The sequence below is a fragment of the Taudactylus pleione genome, unplaced genomic scaffold (genome assembly GCF_031769625.1).
Source record: "Taudactylus pleione unplaced genomic scaffold, aTauple2 ptg000707l, whole genome shotgun sequence".
Classification (NCBI taxonomy): Eukaryota; Metazoa; Chordata; class Amphibia; order Anura; family Myobatrachidae; genus Taudactylus; species Taudactylus pleione.
The window spans coordinates 14,892,899-14,917,064 of record NW_028285109.1 but is presented as its reverse complement, the minus strand read 5'-3'; the positions used below and the strand labels follow the sequence as shown (position 1 = coordinate 14,917,064).

Genomic DNA, 24,166 nt, shown 5'->3' with positions numbered 1-24,166 from the left:
TGATGACAATTGGCAGTCACTTCTGACTAGCTGATTGCAACAGGTTTCCTCCCACTGATTAAAACACTTATGTGGCTGCTATATTATATGAATGTATGTTGTGTCCATATATATTCCCATTACTTCACTGATATTTCCATTTGCACTGCAGCGGATAAAATATTCCCATTTTATTGTTAATGGGAAAGACAACAGATGTTTGTTTTTTTATTGAATTTAAAGTGTACTTTTATTTTGCATTTGTGTCTATTTAAATGTATTTTACGTGATAAATGCGATTTGTTATGCCTTTAATAGTAACACTGTCCAAACATTTCATTACATTATTATATTGTGTACACATTGGGTAATGTCATTTTTAGCATTTACTACTAAAAGCTGTCAAGCCATGTCTTTAGGCTTTTGTTACTCCTGCATAAGCCAAGAGCAAATGCTTCGGTTTCCAGCTGGCAATAAACTGGCGCACACTGTACTGCTGCAGAGCTGGATGCATCTTGAGATGCATACAGTTCAGCAAACACATGTAATTGCCTCTTTTGTTGGATGCATTTTACTCCTGCACGTTTGATGTAAAATGTGTAAATCACTTTGAGAGCTCCCAGGTGAAGATATAACAGATACTCCCTAATTGTCTTCATGTTTCCTGTAACCCAATCAGCTTTTGACCACTATAGGTGCATAAGAAGACAAAGCGGAAGATTTAATTCCATAATACATGGAATACAATTGACAGAGGAACATGTGATGTTTTATATACAGTATGTCTTTTTTTTTATATAGCTCTTTGTGTTTCTTTACTGCTTTTACTTTTTATTTTAGTCATCTGAAACATATTTGTGACCCTGATAAATTGTGCAGCAAATTCCAAGTGCCCTGGGACACATATAATTTGCAGAGCATCTCATACTTTTAAGGATGGATTAGCCTTACAAAATGTATTTATGCTGACCTAATACTTTCTGAACATCTGTTATTTTAACTTAACTATACAGGTGCAAATAAAGTAATACAAAAACTAGAGCAGGTCCTATACACCAACAAGTAAGCTCGGCTTGTAGTGGCCTGTGATTCAGCATTTTGCATCTGGCAAGGACACAACTTGAGAATCTGGTATAGTTCCTTAGGGGTATATTTACTGAAGTGCAGGGTTTTAAAAGAGATGTTGCCCATAGTAACCAATCAGATTCTAGCTATTATCTTTTATAAGGTGCTAGATCCTTCACTTTAGTAAATATACCCCTTAAGGCGGGTAACCACTACCCGACAGTGAAAACACTGAACGATAACTATATTGTTATCCTTCACTACACTGCACAGTGGGCCTGATTCAGAGCCGCTCGCTCTAGCAGAGCGCTCGCTCTGAATCAGGGCCGGGCTTTTTTTTTTTGGGAATGGCCTCTTGGCCGCTCGCATAGCTGTGGGTGACCACCCACAGCTATTGCAAGTGGCCATGATGATGGTCACAATGGTCAAGACCATCGCGACCATCGGGCTTGCGACGAGACCCTTGTGGTAGGGTCTCGTGGCCGCAAGCCCCAGAGAGATTTCGGCTCTAACAGAGCCGAAATCTCTCCACTGACATCACTCGTGATGTCAGTGGGGCCGCCCCCAAACGGCAAGCGTTCTCATGGGAACGCCTCCGTTTGGGCAGCCACCCCCCGGCCCGCCCACCAAAGGGGGCGAGCTGTCGCTTAACATCGATAGCTCGCCCTCTTTGGTGCGAGACCCGGAGCGATGGATTGCCCATCGCTAGCCGGGTCTCGCGTATGCGCACGACGGAGCGGGCAAAAGGCACCCACGGGTAGGGTTATAGAGCGGTGAAAACCCATTGATTCCACAGTCAACTCCTGGGGAAAATTATATTTTATTGAATAGCACTTCTCTACACAGTGTGGGTAATTAGCCGTGGGGTAATTGGATTCCCCACTAGGACTACTAATATTTAGAACACATTGAAGTCAAATCTCTAACTTGCCCTGCTGTCCCGTCCTGCTTGAAAATGAAAAGATTTAGAGGGGAATACAATAGGTTCCAAATTTGCAAAAGTCATACTTGCCGACTTTTAATTTCTCCTCTCCGGGAGATGCAGATGACCACTCCAGGGTCAGAGCGGGCTCTTAACGATAAATTGGCCCCGTAGGGACCCACGTTTCCGAAAGATATCACCCCATCCTGCCCACTTCACTAGGAAGTGGGTGGGATGCAGGAGATCCACCCACTCTTCCAGGAGTTTCCTGCACCTTCCGGGAGAGTAGTTAAGTGTGGAAAAGTGCCGATTTTTTTTGGAGATTTTCCTGCAGGATTATAGGGCTCATTTATCAATCTTTTTTCTACTAAAATAATGTGAAAACGGGTAGTTGCGGAGGGAATGAGTAGCGCTAGCCGGCGCATGCACAGAAGCACTCACTGTATTTTTTTATTTTTGCGAAAAATACAGTGAGAATTGTGCTGTGATGGCTTGCAGGGACAGGCTTTGAAATGCAGATTGTAGTAAATAGGTGGTAGTTATTTATATAGACAAAATCTGCTGTTTTTTGGCTATAAAAAATCACTGCTTTAAATTTAGTTTCAAAATCACTGAAAAATCTGAACTTTTGCGAAAATAAACCCCCCAAGCAGACATGGACTATCACATGTTTTTTCATTGTAATTATAAAATGTTACACTTTTCTCTCGGAGTGGAATATGTTGGCTCTATATTAATTTTTCAAAGACAGGCCAGTAAGTTAATTGTGTTCCTGACTAAATTTGCCTGGTTTTTGTATTGTGTCTGTGGTACGGAAATGAGAGTGTTGGCTCCACTGGATATATTTATATATTACTGTACAGATCAATTTAAACAGCGTCTTTAGCACAAGAACAAAATACAAATTACAAGTAAACAAACCCTGATTATGGGACCAGTGCCTGCCTGGGACTGAAAATGATTCTGTGCAAATCTCACAAAGCATTAAAATGTATTGCAAGCAAACACAAATACATACTTTATGAAGGACTGATACTGTGCACAGGTTAGAAAGCAAGGAAAACATAAATGCAATTTACTAAGAGTGTTTACCGATATTTTGCCTAATCTTTAGTCAATAATAAGGCCCTGTCACTATGCAAACTGAAATCTCTCCCCTAGAGTTCCCTGATGCCTTTGAGAAGGGGTGGAGTCCATTGAACTCTCATGATTGATTCCCAAGTACCTTCATTTATATTATTATATAGAGAGGTGATAGAGGTCTTAGCCATGTTTCATTTACCTAAAAAGGATGCCCATCTTGCCACCGTCTCTTACCACCAGCCTTTTGCCCCATTCTTTCCCTCCTTTTTTCTGCCCTCGTGTCTCTCTGTTCTGCTGTTATCATTGTGTCATGCATTAAACATTTGTCTGACCCTTTGAGAATGTCTGAAAAAAGCCAGGATCTCTGCTAATTGTATAAATGAATGTTAAGGATTACTAATTGTATGTCTCAGCACTACAAGGGATTATTCATCTTTATTTTTCATCCTTTATAGTTATATGAAGGATATGCAATTATTTCCATTCCAGTATACGTCGGATATGGAGCTTGTGCTCGCTAGCTCTATAAACTGTACTAACTTTGTTCTGCTTCTAAAGCATTGTCATAGGTTATCATACTTGTACAGATGGCTATTACATAACATAGTTATTACTTTGTCTTGGATAAAGTTAAGATTTAAAAAAAATAAGGTATTAAACATACATAGCAAATCAACACCAAATTGGTGACGAGCCACGTGTTCAAAGATGGAAGTCAGGATAGGAAGGAGTGCCACTGTTGTGTAGTTAATATTCTGAGAGACTCCCTTCATCTGAGTCCTTGAGTGAGTAAATTTCCCCAACTTTAGATTTTCCAATGTCTTTTCCAAATCTTCTGCAGCATTTTCAAAGAAAGCACGAACTCCAGCTTTTACCAGCTCAGAACCAGACTTCATCACTGTGCTAAACCAGCAGGAGAAACAGTCAAGTTTGTGTTAAAAGTAAACACACATTTCCTCAGAACATCGATCCAGAGGTTATTGGTAACAACGCAATCAGGTAACATCTTAGTTATTGTTTTTATGTGCTATTTTAATCTATATCCTTGAGCAGCAGCTCACATTAAGACCAGAACCTTAGTAAAAACCAGTCTGATCTCAAGTAAAAGTATAACACACACACATTATAATATATATATATATATATATAGAGTCAATATTCCGGCGCTCAAGTAAAGAGGAATGAGGGTCCCAGGTGCCATCCACAATGCCACAAACGTGCACCGAACCACAACAAACGAATCGGTGGTACTCTGGTGAAATAAATGCAACTCACATAGCTGTAGGATAAAGTAACGTTTCAGCGCTCTTTAATGGCGCTTTCTTCAAGCTGGTAATACACAAACAAATGTAAAAACAAACCTTAAATAGCCGGCTGATGTTGCAGCTGACTTCCGTTCACACAAGCGTGCACCGCCATACAGCGGGCGCACTGAACAATACGTCATAACTACCTTCCCTGGTTGCCATGGTAGTATAACAACAACCCAATACACAGTGTCAAATAATGCAGATATACACAAATAACAATAATGGCAGATCGACAAACACATAAAGACAAAACCCATAGAATGAATCGTATTCAAAAACACAGGCCAGCTGCTGCTAGACTGTGAGCCCAACACAAAACAATATTAGTTACAAACGAACATAAAACATGAAAAATATCACAGAATAAAAACAAAAATTGACAAAAAATTTTTTTTTAAACAATAGCAACACATGGCTAATGCTGATGGCACCTATAAATCTATGGCCACCCATACATAAACTATATTAAAGTCTCCCAAAATCATCTAATGGAACAATCAAGGTAATATACAAAAGATGAATAGCAATAACTAAATGCCCTATTAAATAAAACATTGTAGTCCCAAGGTCTCATTGAGGCCACGGGGTGCCAAAGTATCTAATCTCATTATCCAATTAGCCTTCCGTTGCGATAACCTTTTGCTGCGGTCACCTCCCCTAACCAAAGGGGGTACATGATCAATGATCCTGTATCGCAAAGAAGCGATGTTCTGCTTAGCCGCAGCGAAATGTCTTGCAACGGGTTGCTCGCTGGTGCCATTGAGTAATGCAGCCCTAATGGCTGAACGTTGTTGAGCCATTCTGACACATAATGTACATTCAGTCTTCCCAATATACATTTTGGAGCATGGGCATGTAATAGCATAGACGATAAACGTGCTGGTACAAGTCAAATGATACCTGATGTTATGTTTGTGTGGATGGAAAAAAACAGAACCTGTTTGCAAAAAACCACAAGTAGTCCAGTTAGTGCATCTAAAGCAACCCAATTTGGGTGTCCCCAAGAAGGTACTAATCTTAGATTTATTGCTGATGCCCAAATGAGTAATATCATTACGGACCAAAATGTCTTTTAAATTGGTACCTCTGCGATAGCAAGACATGAGCCTCGTCTCCTTTAATGGTGCAAGGTCTTTATCAGTATTAATAATATGCCATAATGATTTGGCCTTATGATCAATAACTGGACTCATGTGATTATACCTATTAACACAAATATGTCTATTGCTAGACTGGTCAGATACACTCCGATTGGCCTTAATCAATTTTTCAAAAGGGACTGCCAATGCCTTCTTTTTAGCTTTCTCTAAAATGGATTTTTTGTAGCCTCTCTCAGAAAATTTGTTGGACATAAAGTTCAACTGTTGTATACCTTCATCACGGTTCCTAGCTATCCTGAGGCTGCGTAGAAATTGAGAATACGGTAATGCATTTTTTATGGGAGCAGGATGAGCACTACTGGCCAACAATAAATTGTCTCTGTCAGTATCTTTAGTGTATAAAGACGGACGAACCGCAACTCCTATTTAGTAATGGTGACGTCTAAAAAATTCACAGACTTCGAACTGGTGGTGTAAGTGAATTTAACAGGTCTGCACAAACTATTGTACCTGTCAGTGACGTCAGAAAAAGACAATGCATTGCCACTCAATACGATGAATAAATCATCGATGTAGCGATAAAATGCCAAAATTCTATCCGCAATCCCTGAATCAGCAAAAAATACTTCATGTTCGACGGCATACATGTATGCATTAGCATATGATGGGGCCACATTGGACCCCATCGAACAGCCAGAAAGCTGGAGATAATAGGCACCATCGAACATGAAGTAATTGCGAGTCAGTGTAAGTTCAAGGAGATGCATAAATAAATCCACACTGGAACCCTTAAATAAGGGTGGAATACACGTGTAGAGGCTGCAGACATCAACTGAACATAGCGTGCACTCAGCTGGAATGTCAGAAAGTGCCCTTAAGGACAACAATAGATGGTTAGTGTCTCTTAGATACGAAGATTTAGCCTGTATACATGGCTGCAGCAAAGCGTCCAAATATGTGGAAATAGGTTGGTATAAAAACCCACGAGCGGCAATAATAGGCCTCCCTGGTGGTCTAATGGGATCTTTATGAATCTTGGGTATGAGATATAATAAAGGCCTGATGGGATGTTTCACCTCAAGTGCTTTCTTAATTTCTAATGACACAATACCTTGAACAGAAGCTTCCAAAAGTAATGGCACCAGCGAGCAACCCGTTGCAAGACATTTCGGTGCGGCTAAGCTTAACATCGCTTCTTTGCGATACAGGATCATTGATCATGTACCCCCTTTGGTTAGGGGAGGTGACCGCAGCAAAAGGTTATTGCAACGGGAGGCTAACTGGATAATGAGATTAGATACTTTGGCACCCCGTGGCCTCAATGAGACCTTGGGACTACAATGTTTTATTTAATAGGGCATTTAGTTATTGCTATTCATCTTTTGTATATTACCTTGATTGTTCCATTAGATGATTTTGGGAGACCTTAATATAGTTTATGTATGGGTGGCCATAGATTTGTAGGTGCCATCAGCATTAGCCATGTGTTGCTATTGTTTAAAAAAAATTTTTTTGTCAATTTTTGTTTTTATTCTGTGATATTTTTCATGTTTTAAGTTCGTTTGTAACTAATATTGTTTTGTGTTGGGCTCACAGTCTAGCAGCAGCTGGCCTGTGTTTTTGAATACGATTCATTCTATGGGTTTGGTCTTTATGTGTTTGTCGATCTGCCATTATTGTTATTTGTGTATATCTGCATTATGTGACACTGTGTATTGGGTTGTTGTTATACTACCATGGCAACCAGGGAAGGTAGTTATGACGTATTGTTCAGTGCGCCCGCTGTATGGCGGTGCACGCTTGTGAGAACGGAAGTCAGCTGCAACATCAGCCGGCTATTTAAGGTTTGTTTTTACATTTGTTTGTGTATTACCAGCTTGAAGAAAGCGCCATTAAAGAGCGCTGAAACGTCGCTTTATCCTACAGCTATGTGAGTTGCATTTATTTCACCAGAGTGCCGCCGATTCGTATATATATATATATATATATATATATATATATATATTAGCAGTGACTTTTTTTTGCTGAATGAATTTAGGCTTACATTTTTAATTGATGTGAATGACTGTTAATTAAAGGATTCAGCACTAAGTTGAGGAGCAGACATAGATCTCCCAGGTGAAATGAGTCAGTACGGCATCTTCACCAATGGAAATCTGTAGCTTTCAGTTATTCTTTTCCAATAATTCAGACCAACGGATATTCAAAGATTGAAAACCTTCTACGGGACCATTTCCGCAATCATTTAAAACATGCCCTTATCTTACCAATCCTAAAGAACCACCTCTCTATCCACCCTCTTTGTCCAACTGTCACCCTATTCTCTATTCCCATGTGCATGCAAACTACTTCAGAAACCTCTGTACAGTAGCATGTCTTACTGCCTCTACTCTGACTCCCTGCTCATATCTCTGCAATTGGGATTTGGTCCCAACATCCTACGGAGACTGCCCTTAAAACAGTGATTATCTACTTACAGCAAAAATATAAGGGTCATCTCTCCATACTCTTCTTCCTGTACCACTCTGCTGCTTTTGACACGGTTTATCACCTTATTTTCGTGCACACCGTTCCCTCAATGGACCTTTATCACATTGCCCTTTCCTGGTTTACTTCCTAATAATCCAACTTTAGGTATGGCACATCCTCCAGCAACATTTACCGCTATCTGCTGGGGTCGCACAAAGCTCTATTCTCAATCCTCTGCTATTATCACTATACACCTCTTCTCTTGTTAAACTAATTAAATCAGTTTCCAATACCACCTCTAGGCTGACAGCACCCAAATCAACGCTCCTCCCATTGCTACCTCGCCTCTTCTGTACTATCTCGTGTAATTACCTATCTCTCTGCTATGTCCACATGGATGACCCAACATACATGTGAAGATTTAATCTCCTCTTAAATCTCCCTCACCGTCAACACCGTAATTACCCAAGCTTCCCACACCTTCATTCATCTCAATTATCACCTTGAAATAAACTCTCTCCCTTCTTCTTACTGTACATCTACCTCTGACTTGCATCTCACCTCTGATAAACAGATAACCACCTCTCATCCTGCCTACAGAAATTTCCCCTTGCCACCGCCCACTTAAGGATTTCCCTACCACACTTGATCAGACTCCCCCCAGCCTTCAAATAATTAAACACTCCCTGAAAACCTACCTCTTTATTACATCTTAACCTATTCTATTGCTGCAGCCTAACAACTGTCACAATTACCACACTGAGCCAATCTCACAGCTCCTGTAAGATCTGTAATGAGAAGGACCCTGTCAATCCTCTTTTTCCATTTGGCTGTAACTTGGGGTGTACGAACGGTTCCACCACACAGAGCTCTGAGGTCGGCACTCTTGCTGCCCAATGCCCTTGCTTCTGGCTAGCAGAGTGCCTGGTACGGCACCCTGCATCACTGCGGCAGTGCCATATGTACAGCTGCTCAGAGCATCCTTAGGACACTCCGAGCAGTTCTGCACTTCCTGGTGGCTTGGCCACACACCCCCCCCACGTGAGGTCATGCGCTTAGGGGGTGGGTCAGCACAGGGCGCAATGCAGCCCTGTTGCTGCACTAATGTCTACTGATATTTTATTTACATTGCATATCCCTGTTTTGTGCAAGCTTTGTTTTCCTCACTGTCCCACATTGCAAAGCATTGTGGTGCCTCCCAAATCAATAAAAATATTACTACTATTCTGCAAGTGTGCCTCATTTCTATGGTTCCAAATGTCCCTAAAATACTGTACATCAGTGGCTCTCAACCTCAACCCTCAAGTTTTCCCAATAGATCATGTTTGAGGATTTCTGAATGTGGAAGCAGGGGAGGATAATTTCTGCCCCAGCAAAATGGATCAATTCACCTGTGCATAAATTAAAGACATCCACAAAACATAACTTGCTGGTGGTACTTGAAGACTGGAGCTGAGAACCATAACTGTCCATAATTTCTATTAATGATTTTCTAATACCAATAAGGTGCACATAGGAAGTTTTTGGTAACGTTCTCATTTATTGCAGATAGAGTGTTATTTGCCCTCTAATCTGTGATCTCTGATTGATTTTGCCAGAAAACAAACAATGTTAACCAGAGTTTAATAGCAGAGCAGGCTAGAATAAAAGAAAGCCATAAAAAGTACCGTGTGTCGAGTGTCTGAGCCAGAATATGCAGACAGCTCACCATGGTGGCGGAGTCACTTCCTGGAGTAAAGGGACCAGAGTAAATATCTTAAGGCACAGAAATATTGTCAATACATCATGTTAATTAAATGTGTTTGCGCTGGCTGCCGTGTCTTGTGTTTGATACATGTGACAATAGACTCAGGTGACATGCAGTATTAGAAAGGATATGAAACTCACAACAGTGACAATGCTACAATATGGTTTGGTTGCTACAGGACAGTTTATCGCTTAATTAACTCATTAACTATGATTTCGCCGAATAAATTAACCTATGCAAAAACATAGATTGCTTGTAATTTTTAGATATAATTGTGTGGAGTATGGCATTTGTTTGAAAAACCTCAACTAGTGAACATCTTACTTTAAAGCAGACATTGGCAGCCTGTGGTTTTCCATTTGTTGCTGTAAACTACAACCTGGGAATGCTGGGATCTGTAGTTCACAGTTTTAGAGAGACAAAGGGGCTGATTCTGAGATGCACGCAAGTATCAATGCGCATGGATCTCGCAGACTTCAGGATGCTGCGCAATCGCCAAAGAAAGAAATCGGCTTGTGTGCATGCCCCGGATCAGGTATCCGGACAAGGACAGAGGGCCTGATTCAGAGCCGCTCGTAAGCGGCCGCTCATTCGCTCCGAGCTATGTTCGCACATATGCGCATGCGTATGGGTCGTAATGCGCATGCGCCAACCAGTCATTGCGGTCGGATATCGTGCGCTCGCAAAACAGCGAGGGCCTGCTAATTTGAGTGACAGAATGAGGCGTTTGTGGGTGGTAACAGGGGAAGGTGCTTGAAAACGGGGAGTGGAGATCCGAACGCAGGCGTGCCAAACGGTCAAAATGGGCGTTTTAAGGGTGTGCATAATTATCAAAGCAGCGTCATCGGCCACGTCACTTGGTTGTCTCTTAGCCTGAACTGTTCGCATGATTGTGGTAGGAAAATCCAACCACAAGCACTGCGAGCAGTTCATACGCCTTTCGATGTACTCGATTAATCTAATAAATAGCGGAGATGACATATGATACGAACGGCCAGGGGGCGTTTTTACAAAATAGCGAGCGCATATTTCGTTCGCTCGCTCAGACATAGAGGCGTCAACAGACCGCAAAGAGCGAGCGCTCTATTTAAATATCCGGCCCCTTTTTCTGAACGAGCGAGCGCAAATAGCGTCCGGCTCTGAATCAGGCCCAGAGATCCCTAGTACATACAGAGGGACATGTCCTTCGAATAATCACATTAGCTATGAAATGGGAGTTTCTGAGTGGCAAATACAGGTGCACGGTACTCTGCCATCTTATGGGACTGTCGTGGGCTTTTCGCCCATCTTCTGTGCTCATTCACAGCGTGTGGAAGGAGATGGGACGTCTGTTTAAGCCTGCTCCTAGCATGGGGCTAGTGCAAGTCCAGATACTAATGGAGGAGGCAGGCGCAGGAACAGTGGGCGGAATAGAGTTCCACATGCAGTCGCATGCCAGACAGACGTCTGCGGCCAGGCGGAGAAGGGGCCGCGGATGTGTCCAACTCAGAATCAGACCCAAACTTTTTGCATTTGATCTACTGTATTGATATATTTTATAATAAATTACAGTAGTCACCTGATGTCTTAAAGTGTCCTGTATGAAGGATAGCTAACAGGGTACAGAAAACCAATGTGCACTTGTGTCTCATTTCATTTATATAAATATTCAGATCTTTATAAAAGTTATCTATCACACAACACAGAAATCATGTTAAGTGCTATCTCCATGCATTATTCAGCATAGGCAATCCTTGCTGACAGTCCCTTGCCTGACCTAGCTCAGAATGACTTACCAAACAGTGAGATCCTATGTCTGACAAGAGCTGCCAGTTTGCAGAACAGACTGAAGTGACAGGGAAAAGTACAGAGGAAATGAGAGAAAAATGGTAACAAGTTAGGAAAAAAGACGCAAAGAATACTGCGGAAATTGGTAAGACATGGACATGCAAAAGCCCTACTTACTTGCACATTCAACAATAAATGATTAATTTCCCTTAATTGGAGCAGCAATATGCAGAAACAGGACTATATGGAACACACTAACCAAGTGCACATATAGTACAATACATGAGATCTGTTCAATATCTCGACAGTCGCGATGTCGGCACTTAGAATGCCTGCGCTGGAATCTTGACAACTGTCAGAATCCCGGTGCCGGCATCCCAACGGTAAGTACTGCGGTTAGGGGCCGGGTTAGAGATAGACACTAAGGGGGGAGGGTTAGGTTTAGGGTGCGAGGAGGGGGAGATTAGGTTTAGGCACTGGGGGGGGAGGTTAGGTTTAGGGTGCGAGGAGGGGGAGATTAGGTTTAGGCACTGGGGGGGAAGGGTTAGGTTTAGGGTGCGAGGAGGGGGAGATTAGGTTTAGGCACTGGGGGGGGGAGGTTAGGTTTAGGCACCAGGGAGGGAGCGTTACGGTTACGGTAGGGAGAGGGTTAGGATACTGACCGACAAGTGTCGGTATCCTAACCCTGATGAGATGCTGGCATTGTGATTCTGACCGCCGGGATCTCATACCCAACCCCAATATACTGTATGGTTGTCCAGAAAGGCACTCTAGTAATAAAGACTTAAAAGTAGAAAGGTGGCTTCCGTTTAAAAGTTGAATAATTAAATTGGTGTAAACATTATGGTCTACATTAAGAAAGAAATCTATTATGTCTCAATGTGAACATATTCTATCATTACAATACATTTGCCATTTTGGTAAAGTCCTGCAGTAACCAAGACTTTACAGTACATCTACGTACTTCACTATTTTAAACAGGAATATTACTATATAATTTATACATACCTCCCAACATTTAGACATGTGAAATCAGAACAGAATAAGCCCTTCCACCGATCCACCCAAACCCACCCAGAAATGCCCAATTTTGGCCAAAACTCTGCCACTTTTAAAGTTGGGACAGTTGGGAGGTATGATTTATACAAATAGCGGTGATACAGATATACCAAAATGACTGAAACATGGAACGGTAAGTGTATCTCCATGAAATCCCTTGATACAGCATATTTTGAGATGTAACAAAATATTGTTCCCACCTTGCCACCATTTCACCATGTACTTACCTTGCCACCATTTCTTTCTCTTTGTTGGATGCATAGCCACTACTGCTGAGAGTTTTAATTGGAGAGGAGAGAAAATACAGGCAGTGGTTCTTAAAGTACTGATCAACCAGTGGTAGGAGAACCTATAACAGAAAGCAACAGGGACCTTTAGATTTTCAGCACTTCTCTGCAGCCTTAATAGTACCCATTGCCTACACACAGGAGTGCTGACATTTGATTGAAAGTGCATCTAATTTGCAATGCGATGTGACTAGAACAAACCAGAAGACTGTCCTGATTAATTTGATATGTGACACTTCAGGGGCCTATCTATAATGGGTGCAGGTGTGCGGTGCACACGGGTCCCTGGGTCCAGGGGGGCCAACACCGCATATCCGGCACCCATATTTAGTTTATACTCACCTTTCCGCAGACTTCTGAGTGCTGCTCTACATCTCGGGGTAGGCTCAGCTCTCCGCAGCAGCAGCCACTGTGCCTTAACCATGACAACAGCGCTGTCACATTCCAGCATCTCAGCAGTCCCGGCGGTGGGTGGTGATCCAATCTCCTCTTCTGGGGCTGTCGCCTTCATTGCCTGCGGCTGGCCAGCAGTACGGTCCGTCTCATGTGCGGGGTCTGCCTCTCGACGGGCATCCCTCAAGGCAGCAGCAGAGTGGAACTTTTTCGGGGAGCTTTTTCCTTCAAGTCCCAGCAGTACACGCCTCCTCCGGGATCTTCTGTTCCGCGGGCACTCCACCCGGCAGCCTTCAGTCAATGGGGTCCTCCGGATCTCCCAACAGTCCTCGGCGGCAGTCCTCGGCAGTAGGCTGGTCTTTCCCAGCAGCATCTTCGGATAGTTGTCCGGGATCTGGACCATGGCAGATTATTACCGGCGGTGGCAGGTCCTCTCTGCAGCTTATGATAGCAGGTGAGCAGCCACGTCCCTGGGCAAAAGGCTGTCAGATTCTTCCTGTATCTGTAGCATCCTTTACATCAGCGGCATTCTCCTCCTCGGCAGGCCCCCCGGAGATCTGTCCATGCACAGTAGATTCTGGCAAAAAGACAGAATCTACTGCCCTGCCAGAGAGGAGGGGGCCCAAGCGGAGGCTGCACATGGGCCCCCTCCTCTCTTAAAATGCCCCTGTGACACTTGTATATCTATTTGCAACTGTCTGTAAATGAAACTTGGAGTGAAAAAAAGCTTTATCGTAGCCCTTCCCATGCTGATTGAGACACTGAGGTGCACACAGATATACAAGTATAGCATTTTTAAATTAATCAACAGTCTCCTTGTACATCCTATTCACATCGTATTGTTACTTAGATGCACAAAAGACGCCCGGCGCTAGCAGAGTCTCACGGGACCAGGCGCGCCGAAAGGGACTTTTTGGACTAGACTGCAGCAAAGATAAGTGAGGATACAGCTGTAGTCTAGCAACTGACTAGGATCTAGTGACATCACTGATGCACAAAGGATTTTACGCCTCAGAGGCATTACTAGTCCCAGAGACTTCATATACTGTAGATGTGTCCTCATACACTATTGTTGCAGTTGCACCAAACGGCCTATCTCTGCGTTTAAGGTCCCGTGTGATTAGGCTTGCGCCTACCATCATTTTGTTTCAATGTGCGTCTCAGTCGCACAAACTAAACAATCAAATGCGACAAAACCGCTTAATGAGACTGCACTGATTATTTGATATGTGACACGTGGACATTTTGAGTCTGAATCTGTATACGAAGTGCTAGGATGCAGAGATTGCGGCTTTTTTTTTACGCCAAGTTCCATTGTGCTTCATCTGCATACTATGTACATATTTAAAACTAATTCCTGTGTGGTTTGGCGGCTCTGGTACAGATTGAGAGGTGTTTGACTGCGTCATCGGTGCGAATAAGATGCAAATTTAAAGAAAAAGTCGCTACGCTACATCGTTAGGCGCGGCTTACTCGTGCTGAATGGCATATTGAGGCTTGGTGTATGAGGACAACTGTATAAATATTTTTTTCATATAGAAAGAAGATAAAATTGTTGTGACTTTCTACTACAGCTCTGTTAAAAAGCAGTTTTTGCTAAAGGAGGAATACATATTTAAACACACAGCAAAAGAGTCATATGTCATAGTTTTTACATTAAAGTAACAGAACATAGCAATGTATACTGACTTCAATATCACCATACTTCTCCCATTGTCATTAATCATAGACTGTACTGATTATTTCCATTGAGAAGAAGAAGGTGGTTGCTCAACTCCATCCTCAAGGCCAGTAAAAATAAGTGGAATAATTACAGACTAAATTAAATTCTTTAAAAAGATTAGTTTATTTGTGAATGATTCATCCTTTTTTGTATCCAATGTATTTCTGCCAGCAATCCATCTAAGGCTCACAGTGACATAGGGTTTTTCTCATTTTGGGAAAGCTGGATAGTGTTCTTTCTTTCTTTGCTTGTATTCATTTTTTTTTAAAGAGTGGGGATGGGATAAAAAAAAGTGAGTTAGGAAGGGTACAGTATAATACCTGTGGTATTTCTCCCTATAAATACTGTTAACAGTAAATAAATCAAACAGTGTGTTTGTCTTTTCTAAACAAGTAACTAATTGGTACTTGTAAGATGTATTTAAAAAGGTTTCAATTTGTATTAAAATCCATCCAAGAGTCTACGAAATTCTACTAAATTATGGATAATCATTGCTGTTAACTTCTCCACATGGGCTTATAGACCAGATTTTTGCAACAATTTATTATTGGGAAGCAATTGAGATTTACAGAACAAAGCAGTAAGACTTCTGGAAGCGAACAAAACAAGTTCATAGAGCATAGAAAAGTGTCTATTAAAAAGGAAATAGCCAAAAGGATGTGTTGTGAAAAGATTCTACTTAACAATATTAAATTAGCCATGCAAACTTTATACAGTCCTGGCAAATGTGCCAAAACGCATAATATGACCACAAATTCTCCAACATTGTTGATCAGAAGATTTATAAATTGTGTGCAATTTTGTATAATCTAGTTGCCAATGATATATAGTCTTGTTCATCTTCAAGTAATCAGACCACTCCTTCATCCTTCATATCAGTCTCTTTCCCCCAAGTCTTCTTTCCCACTTTTACATATAGTTCTCTTGGGAAGATCATGTTGGTATTAGGGATTATTACACTTTTGACTATTATTAGAAAAACAGTATATTAGAAAAAAAACTTCATTTTAGAAAACCCCTTAGATTGAATAAGTGCCAATAATTCCTGGACTCCGCTGATCTCCTTTTCTTGTCCCCCTCCCCCACACCTCTTTTTCTTTGTGTTCTTATGTTGGCGCTAATTCTTGTTTATGTATTTTATTTTTATTTTGAATATTGCAAAAATCCTGAGGTGACCTTTGGATTAATATATTTGGTTTATTTTTTGTACTGTCTATTAAAATTGTATTTTGCCAAATTGCTAGTTGGATTTTACCTGTATTTTTGTCTGATTATGTACTATTATTTTTTTATGTTTCACATACAGTTCTGCTACTGTATCTGTTTTTCTTCTGGTTTACCCTAATAAAATTTATTTTATTTTTTAAAATGTAGAATTTGTAGATAATGAAAACATTAATTATATGGAGGAATATATTTACACTGGAAAACATCAAACATGATTATTTTATTTCCGATAAGGAAAAAAATTAATCAAGATAATTTGATTAAAGAGAAGACACTGAGTTGTTGTGATAATGAAACTAGATTTCTCAGAATTTTAATTTTGGCACTAGAGAATCCCATATAAGAGTGTAAACTTAAATTGGATTTTCCCAACTACTAATAATGTGATCTTGAGATGGCTATATACTGTATATATATATATCGCTAATGTCTAGATTTTGATCATCAAATGAGGGGGAGCTATATAATATCAGCTATATTATTTCCAATGTTTTATTTTATGACTAGATCATTTATTTGTGCTTCTTGATAGTACTTATGGAAATATGTGAAAACAGAAGTTAAAATTTGTAGTCAGAAATCTCTGCATATGTGGTGTGACCTTTATACCCTGTGATCAATCAAGAAATTTTAAATTTGTGAATTTCAGCAAATACAATCGGTATACATTCTTTCATTTACCAAGAGTCTAGACACACATCTCTTATGGTAGCGTTTTGGAAGGAAGTAAAAAGAATGTTATATTTTGGAACTTACTTTGGCAAAAAACTTGATTTCTTGCTCATGTGGTGACTTTTCAGCTTTAGCGCTGCCAACAACAGCCTCTGGAGAGATATAATTATGCCAGAAAGATACATTTTAGATAATCTTCCTCTGATAGGGTAATGAAAGTGGTTTATATCACTGTAATCCAGTCCAGCCACTTTAGTAGGCAAGAATCAATAGAACAACATAGCAGGTTTCCAGATATATGCTAGATAGGTGCTGGAGAGGTACAGTAGTAAAACTCAGGAGTCGTCTCTCCACCTGTCCAAAGCTACAGTAATTTTAAGACCATGTAAAGTAAAGGTGCCCACACACATAGCGACATTTTAAACGATTTGGCCGATTTCGACGAATCGTGATGACGAATCGGGTAAAAAAAGTACAAATCGTGAGTTTATACTCACGAGCATGATGCCGATGCGCGTCCCCGCTCGTCGTACATCGCATCTTCTGATCTGCCGTGCTGTAGGGCAGATTAGCCAATCTGGGATACAATGCATTGGCTGCAAGATAGATCTTTAGTCAGATTGGACATTTTTAACTCCAAATCGTGATCACGACGGCAAGGGAGCTCCCGTGAAAGTTCATGAGGAAATTGGCCATAAAATCGTATCGTGAGGACATCGGTATGTGTGTGGGCACCTTAAGAATTCAACACAAGAAACACCTGCATAAAGGCCTCTAGCAAGAATACCTATAGGCATAAACATGTTGCCCTGTGAGTTGAGGGCAACTGCGAGATATCGGTGATTATGAAGCTAGATTTAAAGAGGCTATTTTTTAAAAGGCAAGATCAAACTGTTTTTGCATTTTCAATAATTGCCGCTTTAAATCATAGACATCTTGCAGACTATACATTTACCCCATAGTGTGTCTTGCTTTATTCAGTTCTACCATTGTTTTCACATTACATGACAACCATGGTAAATATATAGCATCAATGGCATTTCACCTAAATGTGCAATAAATTCCTGTGCAGAATCAACATAATGCAGAACTTTCTTCAGAAACTTAAAAGCAAATCTCTTCTCCATGGAAGATGCATCTAGCTCCATATCCTTCAATCCCCTACAAAATAAACAGAACATGCATTTACTATTCATAGACATAAAGTAATCAGCCATCATCTGGTTATGTATTAAATGATAGAACAAATATAACTCATCTTTAACAATAATTGTTTTATTACAATTTGAATTCTTGATGGGTATTTAAATTTTTCATCGCCTGTACGTGTTACTAGGAACTCCTTCACCTGCTGCACAGTTTTAAAGTAGGAGGTGTGATGTTTCCAGTGTCGATGGCATCTTACTGGTAAGCTGTGGTACCTTTTCCATTACATTAATAGTATTGATGGCATATAATTGGACAGTTGATGCCACAAACCAGTTATTTGCAATTTTCACCTGAGGTTTTTCACTCACTCTTTCCGCATTTCTCAAGGGAACCATGTAACACTGCAACAGTAATTTGCCATTGATAGACATCCCAATTATTAATCAATAACAAAATAGCTATTTTTACAGTGACAAGAATAATATTATTTGCACTGCAGGACTAACTGAAATATTACCTACATGGGGGCCGTCACAGTCACACTCTCACCTTACACTGTACCTGTAAAATGGGCAAGTTTATAGTATAACCTAATAAAAGCCTGAGAGCTATAGCTTGATGTTCCGTGTATAGAACCCATAATACAAGAATAAAAATTAGAAATATTTATTTGATAATAACGCACAAAACACAAGACACGTGTAATGTGAAAGTGTATGTACCTTGATATAGCATAACCATTCACTTGCAGAAACTTGAAAAGTTCTTGAGCCTTCTCACGATCCCGAGCTTTTTCTTTTGCCGTTAAGGTGTCATAAGGCACCAACAAAGGGTGGCTTCCTGCACCTGCAAAGGACAATGACAGGCCTAATATGTTTTCTACTGAAATATCCTTTCTAATAAATCCAAGTTCCCCATAACAGTTTTTTGCTGGGCATCTCTCTGTTGTGATAGCGGGCACGGCTTGGTGGCCATATCGAGAGGTCGGACTTCACTACAGCTCTGGTTTCATACAGTAATTGTGGCCCTTCCCCGTGGACCTTCACACCTGGTGATCCCCCTGCACTGGTGACCTCCAGGCTACTTCTTCACTAGCCTACTTACATGCCGCCTAGCCTGCAACACGTATCAAACACCACATTGAAGCCGTGGGCCCAGCTGCCGGCGATCCCCCATTCCCGGGCTGACTGGCCAAGCTCTCCATGCCACTGCAGGTGTGGTGACCGGCATTCCACAGCTACAGCTGCCGTTCCTTGGCCACAGATACCATATTACCCCGAACCATGGATTTCTTCCCCTGGGACAGTGGGAAGGTGTCCTTTATCTTATGCAGAGACTCGCTTATTTTTTTTTTTTTACCCTAAGGCCTAAACATATAGCAGGCTTGCTGATCCTATGCAGTGGTACTGCTGGTCATGCCACTGCTTGCAGCTTGCTTTTTCATCATCTTACCATTTCTAGAGGATATCATTATGTTACTCTATTGCTGTCCTTACAGGGTTACTTTGAATGCCAACAACTGCCTACCACTTATTATATGGGACTCACCATTCTTTCCACGTGATCTGCTAATTTTATCTCAACATTAGTCTTTTTTTTTTTTTGGACATTTGTCTATTTATTGCCTATTTTTTATCTTCTTTTCTACCTATTTTTTGTCACTGTATATCTACGTACCATTTACATTTACCATTGATGCGTCCCTCATCACATAATGTGATACTGCTGCGGACATTGTCCATGACCTATTAGTACCTCTCTCAGAGAATAGCAAACCTGAACCTTGCAATTCTTCAGCCCTGAGATGGATACATTTGTAGCTCAGTCTACCACTCAAAAGTCCCAAAGAATTAAGGGCTAGGGACGGCACCCAAAGACATCCCTGTTTTTTTATACTGTTTATTCACATTATTTGATATGGTCCTGGCACCCATATATAGCATTATAACCGTGTCGGCACTATAACGTTAAACACGGCACTATGATGTTTAAAGTTACAATGCTGACCTGATCACAATGATTAAACTAACATTAGTACAGTGTTGCCATACTGTGCTCAACATTATGCTGACAACAATGCTATTGGCAAAATTGTGACTGTAGCCCAGTTAACTACCTCCCATTCTAAGACTCATTTAAAGTGGCTGTGCCGGATCTCTTCTACTACAAAGAACATTGCAGCGCCAAACTGATTGGTAATAGTCCCAGCTATATGCAGAATGGGATGAGGTGGATCCCAGTGAATGGTTTTGCCGATAAAGAACTCTTTTGGGTCTTATTTAGTCCACATGCTGCAAGTAATGATAGAATGGTTAGCTCAGTAGTAAACGGAAGATTTCTAGTAGGAAGTTTCCAAACGCCTGATTTTGGAACTGGGTGGGGTACTGGGCAGCCATGGGAACCTCTCCTTCAAGTACAAGCCTAAAACAGAGACACCCAAGATCTCAGAGACTGCCCAGTAACCTCACCCTACTACATAGTACTCATGTTCTCCCCAAGCAACAGCTAAAAGTTATAAATCGCCCCATACTTCGTCCCATGCATCCTATATTATGCCATTCATATACAATTATATAGTGCAGAGCCCACTACTGATGTATATTATATAATAAAGTACTGTACTCCCTACTGTTATCCACTGCATATGCACAACCCCCTCTGATATATATTATATAATCCATAGTCTCCATTTCACATCCATTTTTCTGATTAGATACCATAATGCTCGCCAGCATCCCGTGAAGAGGTACTGCATTAAGCACACTCCATTTCTGATTAGGTTCTCCTCCTATCTAAATGTTTATCCCCACTGATGTCCTTCATCACTCTACCTCCCCACCTTATTCTGTGCACTGGATCCAGCCTCAGAAATGTGACTCCCAGTGGCCCATGAGAGATGCAGCCACTAGGAAGGGAACAAATGCCATTTGGTTCAGCACAGTCCTCCATGAGGCTCCTCATTGCTGCGGAGAGCTTCTCACAGGTCAGCTTGAAAAAACCTGATTCAAGTGCTAGGGTGGGGGGGGGAGCTATTGCATGGGGCACACATCAGTAACTTTATCAATTTCACTATATTGCAACTTAGACTGTGAGGTAATAGTAAATGTGTGGTAGCTAATATCTCAGATGGGTTCAATAATGCAGGTTACAGAAAAATGCCCTCTATATCTCTTACCTTTGGTCTCCAACTCCATCTTCTTCTTTTTGGCCCAGATATTGTGGTAATTTTCTGCCATCACTTCTACCATCCCCTGCACAAAACCACAATGGAAAAAGACTATCAAAGATCACTATTTCATGCTTTACCTATTGCTACGGGTTTAGGGGTCTATTTACTAAGCAGTGTTAGGAGACAGAATGAAAAGTGATAAGAAAGTGATAAGGTGCCAGCCAATCAGCTCCCAACTGCCATCTCACAGGCTGTGTTTGAAAAATGACAGTTGGGAGCTGATTGGCTGGCACCTTATCACTTTCTTATCACTTTTCACTCTGTCTCCTAACACTGCTTAGTAAATAGACCTCTTAGCCATTAAAATGCTTAGAACATTTGAGAACGGTTTGCCCAGTTATTTTACCTGCAAAACATGGTACCAAGTGATTGATGATCAATTTTTGACTCCTAATTATATCACTATTTTAGTTTGACATTTTTTTCCGCTTTTCATTTCTCATTCAATGAGAGGAGTCTTTGACAAATCGCCCTCTGAGTATGAGACATTCCAAGAGTCAAAAAAAATCATTTTCATCTTCAAGCAAAGAGAAAAAGGTTTCCTTATTAGGTCGGAAATACAGTTTTCTCTGCCAGACAGTGCTTAAAATACAAACCACTGACAATATAGATGTTTCCTCTTGTATCTTTGCCTATTGTGCGGCAAATCGCGGCACATAAGGCGTGAGTCGGTCGCCCGCGACCGGTCCGCGCGCTGCATTCACATCTGCGATCCATAGGATTGCATGGTGCAAGCGCTGGCGTGCTGTGGTACACGTGTGTGCAGCAAGTCGCATGGCGCGATTCGAGGCCACGTTTGCCGTCAAAGCGGCAAAGTTGGAAGAAGACACATCTGTACGCGTCCCAAGAAAGCAACCCTTTCCCATTCAGGATGATCATCCTAGATGCTCTACATCTAGGTCCTCACAAACATACTGTTCAGCATGAAAGAGCCTGAGATTTGGGACAGCCACTTACATTTATGTAATTCATCCCCCAGACAATTAGTAACACACTGAAGTGCTCATCAATATTTAGATATGACGTAAAACATAGATAACACGAAAGCACAGACCTGGAGCTCTCTGGAGAGGACAACATTGCTCAGATCAATTGGAGTAGGACTATAGCCATTTCCCTGTAAGATAAAAATCAACCTTATTAGAGCTCATTCAGCTTCTCGTCTCTGGTCAGCTAATTTCAAGGTGCAGGCATTAGATACTGCTCTGTTCCATGTCACAGGTGCACATAAACCTGGCGTCTTACCTGGTTAGTCTGGGATATGCTGCGCATTTTTTCATTTTCCCGATGTAGCGCTAGTGCTTCTCCTTCTTTAGTTCTTTCCACACTCCAGCCAATTGCCAGCATAGTTTTCACAGACTCTCTTACAGGCCAGCGATAGATTTCTTTCTCCTATTGAAGACAGAAATGATTTAGGATTAGGGCTAGACAAAACAGTAATACTATAGTAATGAAGTAAACAACAACACACATATATGCATGTAATAAACAAAAGCAGAGAGCCAATGTACACATAGAACACTAGTTATTAGGACATATTGCTAAAGATTGTAGCCTACCTTCAGCTGCTATTATAGTTTATTTACCTAGGAAGAAATACATCATTGCAAATCGTTCCATGAAGGAGAACCTGGGATCACCTGAGACACTAACACTACAATATGGGCCTGATTCAGAGTCGGAAATAAATGTGGATCTCTGTCTATTGTCAGAGTGAGCTGCACCTATGAGAACGCATCGCCCCATCCATCCACTGGTAACAGTATCTGTCATCATCAACAGCATGCATTTGTACTAGTTACTGTCAGATGGATATCTGCATACGCTCACTTCTGATTACCCTGCAATTCCATCTACACACCGACAGCAAACCTCACCAATCTGCAAATGCCCAGTTCTCGTCCAGTTACACCCGTTCATCAGAAAGTGGAGAGACCACTGAGAGCTGTACAGCACTAACTGCCTGTAACTGCTCTATGTTGCATACGGAGGCCCTAACGTCAGCGCAGTTTGCTAAGAATAAGATGATCCGTATTTAGACAAAATTGAGTGCAACTCTCAATCAGGCCCTATAGGTTTAAGGGTTATCTTGGGATAACTATTTCTCCTTTTATGCCATATGCAACAGAAAGCCTACAATCTGTATTTAAGTCACATAACAGTAATCGTTATTATTTTCCCTAGTTCCAAGGTTCTGAAAACGAAAAGTGTGTTTATCAGTGGTAGCACAACACACACTAATCATTTAGCCATGAACTGACAGTCTGTGTCAAGATAAAACAGGACCTGCAATATGCTCACGTTCTTCTTGCTTCTTACTGAACTATTCCCAAAACATCCTTGCCAAGACAAATTGCTGTAACGGCTTGTTTATCTGGCCTTCCCGATTCACACCTCCCAAGTTAATCTCGTGCGCTTCTCAACTGGTCTTTGCTTCAGACGTTTCCTTACTAATCTTGGAATTACCTACAACATTTCCCTCGCTTCTTATGGCCTTGACTATCCAGTGGTACAAACACAGAATAATTGAGGATGGCTGTAATTAGCTATAACTTTCTTACAGCAGCAGTCAATCAAAGTTGACAAGGCTTTAAGGAAGAACTCCTTTGTCAGGCAGACTTTACAGAGATGAGGCTAGTCTATCACAAGCTTATCTACCTGATTAACCCATGTGATGGATGTGCATTTTCCACTACCAGTCATTTCTCTCTATTCATTTGTAAATCCTGAGTCTTACACAATTCTCCATGTGTGCTTAAGGTATCGGTGCCAATGCAGCAAAACTAGTCCAACTAGTCCAAAGCTAGATTTGAATTAAATTCCCTTTGCCCGTAATTGACATTTTTATCAGCACAAGATACTAATTTCTGTAGTGCTTAGTTAGTATTTTTTCCTCTCCTAAAAGTCTTCAGTTTCAGAAGTATCCAGATGTAAGAGATATAGAGATATATGTTCTTAAACCCCTTTTGGCTGCTAATACCCACC

At 41.2% G+C, this 24,166-nt stretch overlaps 1 protein-coding gene across 1 annotated transcript in view; it reads right to left on the bottom strand.

Moving 5' to 3' along the window:
* Positions 1-24,166, bottom strand: part of RYR3 (ryanodine receptor 3) — a 763,398-nt gene that overhangs the window by 187,828 nt on the left and 551,404 nt on the right. The window contains exons 54-63 of the mRNA XM_088456566.1: positions 22,427-22,573; positions 22,236-22,298; positions 21,128-21,203; positions 18,675-18,798; positions 17,849-17,964; positions 16,888-16,955; positions 12,729-12,850; positions 11,451-11,500; positions 9,596-9,656; positions 3,714-3,952 (exon numbers count right to left, since the gene is read on the bottom strand). Coding sequence (XP_088312692.1) covers positions 3,714-3,952; positions 9,596-9,656; positions 11,451-11,500; positions 12,729-12,850; positions 16,888-16,955; positions 17,849-17,964; positions 18,675-18,798; positions 21,128-21,203; positions 22,236-22,298; positions 22,427-22,573 — 1,066 coding nt within the window. The remainder of the gene's footprint in view (positions 1-3,713; positions 3,953-9,595; positions 9,657-11,450; positions 11,501-12,728; positions 12,851-16,887; positions 16,956-17,848; positions 17,965-18,674; positions 18,799-21,127; positions 21,204-22,235; positions 22,299-22,426; positions 22,574-24,166) is intronic.